This window comes from Phyllostomus discolor, chromosome 10 (genome assembly GCF_004126475.2).
Source record: "Phyllostomus discolor isolate MPI-MPIP mPhyDis1 chromosome 10, mPhyDis1.pri.v3, whole genome shotgun sequence".
Lineage (NCBI taxonomy): Eukaryota > Metazoa > Chordata > Mammalia > Chiroptera > Phyllostomidae > Phyllostomus > Phyllostomus discolor.
Genome location: NC_040912.2, coordinates 85,860,874 through 85,869,031, shown reverse-complemented (window position 1 = coordinate 85,869,031; position 8,158 = coordinate 85,860,874). Strand labels below are relative to the sequence as shown.

The following is an 8,158-nucleotide window of genomic DNA, read 5'->3' as shown; positions in this document are numbered from 1 at the left end:
CTCTAAAAGTGAGTAAATAAAAAATATTAAAAAAATGCATATGTCTGGGAAGTCCCAGGATCTTTTCAATGACAAATTCTAGGATTCGGTTTACTAATCGGCTTGGAAATAAACAATCATGCCCTAAATTACATAGGGTATTTCTATTTCAGTGCCAGGCCGGGGACCCGCTGCTTGTCCCAGACACAGGAGAGGACAGGTGTCAGTGTGGAGAACACCAGAGTGCTACCTGGTGGTGTCACGAGTGGGTGCAGCGACGCGTCTCTTAGAATTTAGCGGAAAAACGAAGGGGAAGGAGAGACAGTCCGTGTATTTCACTCAGGGGTAGCGACAGACCTCAGGACACTCGACCGCAAGCCCGAATCAAAGGCCATAGGTGGCAAGACCGTGTCTTTATTCCTTTTCCACGTTGAGAAACAAGTTCATCAATGTAATGACTTATTTCGCCCCTTGGGTCTACCGATAGTTGACCCTCTGAGTAAATTGCCTTTGGACCATCTAGCTGGGGACCCTCCTCCCAACTGGCCTTAAAAAAGAATAATGCCTCTCTGTCTTGGTATCGCAGCTATTTTTAGTTCTGATGGGATTGGTCCCAGCTGCGCGATTCCGTCCCACTGTCACGTGACCAGCGCGCAAGCAGTTTTTTTTTTTTTTTTTTTTAAAGGAGCTTGTTGCTGAGTGGGATCATTCATCATCTTGGACAGCAGGGGGCACCCTTTGCTCATTTTTTAAAAACCGAAGTAACTGCACATCTCCACGTGGCCACTTGAGGGGGTGAGAAGAATGCGGATGGTGTTCCTGGGGACTGGGAGCGGAAAGCCGGGCTACCTGTGTGCCTTTCTCATGGTGTGTATTGCCCTGTGGGGAGGAGATACACAAACGACATCCTTTACATGTGTGCAATTCTTGAAACCTCTGTGGCACGCGATGGCTCTCATGTTCACCTAAAATTTGTCTCCTGATTTCCTCAGAGGAACTGAGACCTGGAGGCCACATGTGTTGCCAGTCAGGCAGATGCAGAAGTGGAGCTGGAATCAGCCCCCAGGCCTCCTTTCTTAAGGTCAAGGCTCTGCTAGGTGCCCTTGCACCTGAGGCCGCTGAGGGCCCTGCCCCTCAGGGAAGCCCACCTTCTGGCCCCTACCCAGGCCCTCCACTTCTGTGTATGGGACCCTGGGCAAGCTGCCAAAGCTCTTCAAGTCCCGTCTCTGCATCTAAGAATAAGAATAATAATTATGACCGATTCCTCGTGGGGCCTGAAATAGTAAACATGCTAGTCACTAGGGTTTGCACTGAGAGGACAGCCTAGCAATCTCTCTTGCTGCACGGGTTTCACAGCTTTAGCTGGTATCAGAATGCCTGGGAGGGCTTGGCAACATGCAAGTCGCTGGGTCTCGCCCCAGAATTTCTGACTCAGTAGCTCTGGGGTGGGACCCAAGAATTTGCATTTCTCCTAGATTCCCAAGTGATTCTGGGGTTGCTGGGCCAGGGATTTCACCTTGGGAATATATATATATATATATATATATATATATATATATATACACACACACACATACATATATATATTTTCTGTCTTCCTTTGGTACATTTCCCTCCACTCCTAGGTCATACTTTATTCACTCAGGCACGGGGGCCTCTTGTGTTCTGGGCATTGTGTAGTCACTAGATATATCAGGATGAGCAAGACAAGATTCCTTCTCCCAGGAGCTCCCGTCTAATGCCAAGGTAGACGCAGCGTGTTTACTAAGCAGGGAGAGCAAAGCTGTCAGCAAGGACCAGAAAGGAAAACATTTCACTCAGGCCCCGGGGCCAGTGGCACCAGCGCAGGGGGGAGGGGAAGAGAACCGGGGATGGGAAGAGTCAGAAAAGACTTTTCTGAAGGGGGTGAAGGGTCTGGTGGGAAGGCCGTTGAGCAAGATGCATTGTAGTGCTGAAGCTGGAGGTCAGAGGTGTGCGGCTCCTTGGAGGAACCGCCAGGACTTCTGAGCACGCGAGCATCGCAGGGGAGAGAAGGAGCAGGGAGAGTGGCTGGGAATCCAGGTCGAGGCAGAGCCGCAACAGCCCCCCCTGCATCCCCAGGGTAAGGAGCTCCGGTCCTGTTTCAGAAGCTGTGGGAGGTCTGGAAAGGTATGAATCGGGATGTGCTGTAATGTGCAAGACCCCTTTGCACGCAGTGTTGGAGAGTGGACGGGAGACCACACACTCCCTCTGGAAGTGCAGTGAGGCAGGGAATGCGTTGGAGAGACATTGGGGAGCGGAGCTGATGGACCCTGGAGGCCAGAGGAGAGACCGTGAGGTGGCCTGGAGAGAACACAGGCTTTGGGGCCAGGCAAATAAGGAGACTGCCCTCAGATCTACCATTGGCTGGACAAGGGACATGAGTAAACCAACCTTTGCTTTCTTGTCTGGACCAGTGGGATAATATCCACTCCAGAGGGGAGGGCGAATCACCCCTGGAAATGTCTGGAAAGTGCTCAGTATGGTGCATACCCATTGGTATCGTCAGGTGAGATGAACAAAAGGCAGATTTCTCTGGAGCTTGAGGACTCGAGGCTCCGGGAAGACACATGGGCAGGTTGTCAAGAAATAGGCCCAGTGGGGCTCTGGGCTGCCAGGAGGGAGTGCAGCCGGGTGAAAGCACAAGACAAAGGGACTCGGAGGCGGCCAAGGTGTTTGCATGGTGCTGCCCGAGATGTGTCAGTGCTGGGAGCTGTGTCGGGCACTCTCCAGCACTGTGCTCAAGTGCAACCACAGTCAGGCAGCCTCTGACACACAGCCTTTCTGAAACGTCCTTCCCGTCAGAAAACAGCCAGTCCTCGCCCCCTGCGTATGATTTGTTTTGGATTCCATCTGCTGCCCAACTAGGATTCTAGGGAGCACAGGTGGTAAGGGGGCGCTCTGCTCATGTGTAGGGGCCAGGGCCCCGTCTGACCCCGGGGGTTAGGGATGTTTCCCAGAGCCGGCTGGCAGCGGCGGCGGGGGGGGGGGGGGGAGCAGGCACAGACACAGGTGGCTGAATCAGAGTCGCTTTATTATTAGCACAGGGGTGGCAGAGGGACGGGCAGGAGCTTCAGCTGTTCTTGGCTATGGTCTCCTGAATCCAGTCCACGAAGTTGCAGACCCTGGTGTATACGCCGGGCCTGTTCTTCTGGGCACAGCCATAGCCCCAGGAGACAATTCCCTGGAGCTCTCCATTGCAGACCACGGGGCCACCGGAGTCACCCTGGGGATGAAGAGGACGGGACACACTTTGTAAAGAGTGAGAAAAAAGGGAGTACTGCCCCACAGCCTTGGCGGTTCCAGTCCGACTCCCAGGCAGGTCCGGGGAAGGAGCAGGTCAGGTCTCCGCATGGGAGGGGGCCAATCACCTGGCAGGAATCCTTGCCGCCCTCGAGGAAGCCGGCGCAGACCATGTTGTCGGTGATCTGTCCGGGGTACGAGGCTTCACACTGTTCCTGGGACAGCAGCGGGGCGTCCAGGCACTGCAGCAGCTCAGGGTAGTTGACTGTGAGGAGCAGAAATAGATAAAGGAAATGTGAGTAAGGCCAGGATGGGGGACAAGAATCTGGGGCTGAACACGGAGGGCAGCTGGGAGAGGACCCCAGGAACATAAGCCGCAGCAGGAAACAACGCTCTTTCTCCCTGGCTGGTGTAGCTCAGTGGATTGAGTGCTGTCCTGCGAACCAAAGGGTCACTGGTTTGATTCCCAGTCAGGGCACATACTTGGGTTGTGGGCCAGGTCCCCAGTAGGGGGCACTCAAGAGGCAACCACGCATTGATGTTTATCTCCCTCTCTTTCTCCCTTCCTACCCCTCCCTAAATAAATAAAATCTTCTGTGTGCAGACGACACTGAGAGAGGGCCTGGGAAATGTTGAAATGTTGGGAAGTCAGAGGGTGAAGAAACAAGGACCCCACTCACCACCAGAGCTCAGGGTGTTGCCCCAGCCAGAGATGAGGCACTGGGTGCCAGCGGGCGCACAGGCAGTGGGCAGGGCGATAGCGGACACCCGGCTACTGATGACTGCAGGCGAGGAGAGCTTGATCAGCATGATGTCATTGTCCAGGACCCAGCTGTCATAGTCGGGGTGGCGGATGACCTTGGCGGAGTTGATGAACTGCTCATCCCCCTCCTCGACATCGATGTTGTATTCTCCCAGCCTCACTTGGATGCGGCTGTCAAAAGGGTAACACCTGAGGACCTGTCCTCACATCCCCACTCTTCCCTGGGAGCTGCTCGAGGCGGGCCGTGGCGATGTCGTGGGGCAGTAGAGAGCGGGTGGGCAGTGAGGGTGTGACACCAAGGACTGTTCTGCTTCAGAGGCAGGTGTTAGTGGAGGGGGGGGTGGGGTGAAGGGGTCCAGTTGCAATGGCTCTTCGTCCTGCTTTTCAAGCTGCCTTCTCCTGCACTCCCTGCTCCGTATCTCCAATGTCAAGGGCAAGGATGTGTGGCGTGAAGTCCCCCAGACATTCCTGACCCTCTGTAACCTGGCTGAGTATGGCAGTGACGTTCACTCCCTCCTGTCCTGGTCTGGTGGGCACTGTCATTCTGGATGATCTAATCCGGCAGGTCTCATAAAGTGTGGCCCCAGGACCTTGGTAGACGTACGAAGTGTCTGTTCCCACCCCAGGCTTGCTGAATCAGAGTCCCTGGGGGTGGGGGCTGGCCTAGCTACCTGAGGTCCAGCCAGCCCTCCGGATGATGCCCATGCGCACTCAGCTCTGAGACCCCCTGGTCTACTAGGCAGTGGTTCCCAGCTCTCTGTAGAACAGAACCACCGCAGAGAGAGAGAGAGAGAGCATTCAAAACTCACCAGCGTTCAGACGCTCCTCCTGAAAACTCTGAATTAATTACCTTGGGATAGGACCCAGGCATCAGTATTTTTTTTTAACATTTCTCAGGCGTTTTTAATGTGCAGCCAGCTGGCAAAGGTTATTTGTGTGAAGTCCTTGCCTATTTCTCCGTTGGGCCTTACACCTCCAGTAGCCTCCTCTGGAATGTTCTCAGGACTGTAGCTCTCACTGTTTTATCTGTTTTGGGTGTGAGAGTCCTCCTACATGTGCCCCCCCCCCCGGCCCCCGCCATCACCCCCACTCCTGGGCATCAGCCATCATGGACAGCTCCTCCTCTCCGCATTCCCGCCCATCTTACACGTTCCCCGCCCTCCCCAAGACTGACCCGAGCTCCGGGAGAGGACCCCGCTCTCGGCACTTACGACTTGTAGCAGTGAGCTGCGGACACCACCCACTGGTCGTTGATGAGGGAGCCGCCACAGAAGTGGTAGCCAGAGTTCAGGGACACCTGGTAGGGGACGGAGTTCCTCTCGCAGGTGTAGCCCCCGACGATCTTGTCGTCGTCGTCATCCTTGGGGAAAGCGACTTGGGTGGAGAGAGAGGGGAGAAACAGATTGAGCGGGATGTTAGAGGCGGAGCCGTGCACTGTGGCTGGATTGTACTAACTAGGACTCCCTGAAAGCGCAGGGTGACTGACTAGCAGCCAGGGTGCACTGCCATCCCCGGTCTGTTCAGCGGAGGGGGTCCCCCCGAATCTCTCTGCGTGTCTGCAGGACATACCGCTCGGTACCCCGCAGGGCTCCGGCCCAGACGCGGGGCATCAGGAGGCCAAGGACCAAGAGGGGTCCTCATAGTGCCCTCAGTGTGATATGGCTCTGCATGCGGTTTTCACGCCTACTGAATACTTTTCTCTCTCTTCTTCCTCACTTGTTCACTCCCCCCAGCTGTTTGAGCCCCCGATTGTCGGGATGGGTTGGCCCAGCTAGGAAAATCTCCGGGCTTGGTAGCTCGGACGGTACCCAGCTGCTCCCAAAGCTCAAATCGGCACGGCAAGGGCCAGGGAGAGCAGCCCCCAGGCCCGTTCAATGGGACAAAGGTAGGCACTGTTGTTGGCCAATGGAACAGTGATTCTCAACCTTGGCTGCACGCCTGGGGATCTTGAAATGACATGGACAACTTGAAAATTCAAGGCGCAGGCCGCACCCCAGATCCTAGAGTTTCTAGGGCTCGGGCTCTGGCCTGAGTGTCCCTCCAGCCTCCCTAGGTGTCTCTGGGGCCAAGGACAGCCGCAGCGGAGCTAGCCCAGCGCCGTCAGAGCTGAGCCACAAGACCACTGGCATATTCCATGGACCACCTTCCCCTGGCCTCCCTCTCCAGCCTCTCCGATGAAAGCCCCGGGATGGATCCATGGTGACGGGCTGGGAGAGGAGTCAGGCAGAAGATGGACAGGTGAGGCTTGAAGACAGCCCAGAAATGGGACAGCGGGGTGCTAGACAGGGGAGACACAACATCAGCAACGGCAGGGCAGGTATTTCCACCCGGAGACAGGGCTAGAGGGCTCCGAGGGGACGCGTGGGACTCACCAGCAGCCCCCACGAGGGCGAGGATCAGAAGTGGATTCATGGCGGCCAGCCTGAAGTTGGTTGAGCGGTGGAAGGTGGACAGCCTTTATACCTCCCCGGGCGGGGGGAGGCGGGGGTGGACGTGGGGGTGGAAGGCTGCTGCTGCTTCCTGCAGGAACACACCTGCAGCTTTCCCCTTCCCAGGGCCTTGCGTCACTTCTGCTGTGTTTGGCCACTCTGTGGGCTGTGACCTGCAGGAGATTAGCAAACCTCCCTGCGGAGCGCAGAGAGGAAGAGCAGCTGACTCCCAGAGGTGTTCCGGGATGGCGACAACAGGGGCAGCTGAGCCCCCACGTGTACGGCGGGGCCTCCTCAAGCTGGGGAGATGAGGGTAGGGAAGAGAAGAATGTCCAGGACCCTGGGGAATCCTCTGACCTCATGGAGACTGATGTAACTTACACTAAGGAAGGGCTCACATTGGGGGCCAATGGGGCGGCTCAGTGTCCTGGAGACCCCTGAGAGGAAAGGAGTCTCTATCGGTGACCCTTCTCTCAATGCTACGCCAGTGGGCAGGAAGGTCAAACCCAGGGCTTTGGGGAACCGGGATCCTGACGGGAAGAGGTGATGAGGAGGAAGAGGCAGAGTCTCTTGGGAGTCTGGGTGTGCGGCTGCTCTCCTGCCTGCTGACGGTATGGAGCGGGTACTCGGAAAGCAGGCAGGGTGAGGGTTAAATAAGCATCTGCCTGATACATGTGGGGGATGGAAGACCAATACCCCATTCCCCCTCTTCCCCACCATCAGAGACTTGGTCTTTCTCAACACTCGTGCTACTATGGGGTCTCTTTTAAACAGCCTCCTGGTTGCCATGGGAATCTGCACAAACGGTGATGAAAATGGCCCTACCTGCTAAGAGCTGACAGCCTGAGCTAGAATGATGTGCTACAAAGCCAGATATTAGGGAGGGTTTGGAAGATAATCACTCTGGGCCGTGGCCGGAGGCGCAGCAGTGGGTAGAGGGATTAGCGCACGGTGAAGGAATCAAGTATTGGGTGGTCAAGAACAGAGACGCAGTGCATGCGGAGGGGTGGGGGCGGGATTCTGAAATTTTCTATTTTAGACACAATGGGGCCACTGTGCTGGGCTCCATATGGAGTGAATCTTCCCCAAAGCTGGTTTCAGTCTGGGACCTGCCATGGCCGCCAAAATGCAGCCCTGTGACTTTTTGAGGCACAGCCTGGCCAGCAGTTTAGAGATGGAACTCGGCCACCTTAGAGTCTGTGGGAGACAGGCAGGAGGAGGAGCCCTCTGATGAAGAGACTTCCGGCTCCTCCGAGCTCGGGGTTAGCGAGGGGCAGGAGCAGGCGGAGTTCATTGAATTCTCTGAAAGGCAGAAATGGGTAAATGTTCTGGAGCTGCAGGAACAAGTGAGAAAAGCTCAGAAGTCTGGTGGTGAGACAGGAAGTAGGCTGGAGGGATGGAGTAGATGTAGACCAGAGTGAACTGGCGGGGGGAGGCTGCAAACGGGGGGGCTCATGGGGCTGAGAGGGACCCAGGGGGTGTCTCCTGGTCCAGTGGCTGGCACAGCTTCTCGCCACCAGGAGACCCACCGCTCGGAGCTGGGCCCCATCCTCACTGCGCAACCTCTAACCACGCACGGGCCCATAGCTCATGGGGATCCTGCTATGCTGCCCAGTGGCTGACAGATTTTTACAAGCTTTCGCACACACCGTGCTGATCTTGGTTGGTGTTGAGTTTCCAGTTTAACGTCTCACAAATGTTTTCATTGTGAGGCGTGGAGAAGAAA

General features: G+C 56.0%; 1 protein-coding gene across 1 annotated transcript; it reads right to left on the bottom strand.

Moving 5' to 3' along the window:
- Positions 1 to 3,010: 3,010 nt before the first annotated feature.
- LOC114507497 (anionic trypsin) lies at positions 3,011 to 6,418 on the bottom strand. The gene is made up of 5 exons (XM_028525291.2): positions 6,376 to 6,418; positions 5,215 to 5,377; positions 3,921 to 4,174; positions 3,369 to 3,505; positions 3,011 to 3,223 (listed from the first exon to the last, which is right to left on the bottom strand). The coding sequence occupies exons 1-5, from the start codon at positions 6,413 to 6,415 to the stop codon at positions 3,071 to 3,073; spliced, it is 747 nt and encodes a 248-aa protein (XP_028381092.1). The 5' UTR covers positions 6,416 to 6,418; the 3' UTR covers positions 3,011 to 3,070.
- Between the last annotated feature and the right edge of the window lie 1,740 nt (positions 6,419 to 8,158).

What these genes read in the sequence shown, in the direction of transcription:
- LOC114507497 (XM_028525291.2), bottom strand. Translation starts at nt 6,415, where the DNA reads ATGAATCCACTTCTGATCCTCGCCCTCGTGGGGGCTGCTG. An exon ending in GCAGCTCACTGCTACAAGTC is followed by an intron (nt 4,175 to 5,214) that starts GTAAGTGCCGAG and finishes CCCTTTTGACAG; the next exon opens with CCGCATCCAAGTGAGGCTGG. An exon ending in CAACACCCTGAGCTCTGGTG is followed by an intron (nt 3,506 to 3,920) that starts GTGAGTGGGGTC and finishes TGCTCCTCACAG; the next exon opens with TCAACTACCCTGAGCTGCTG.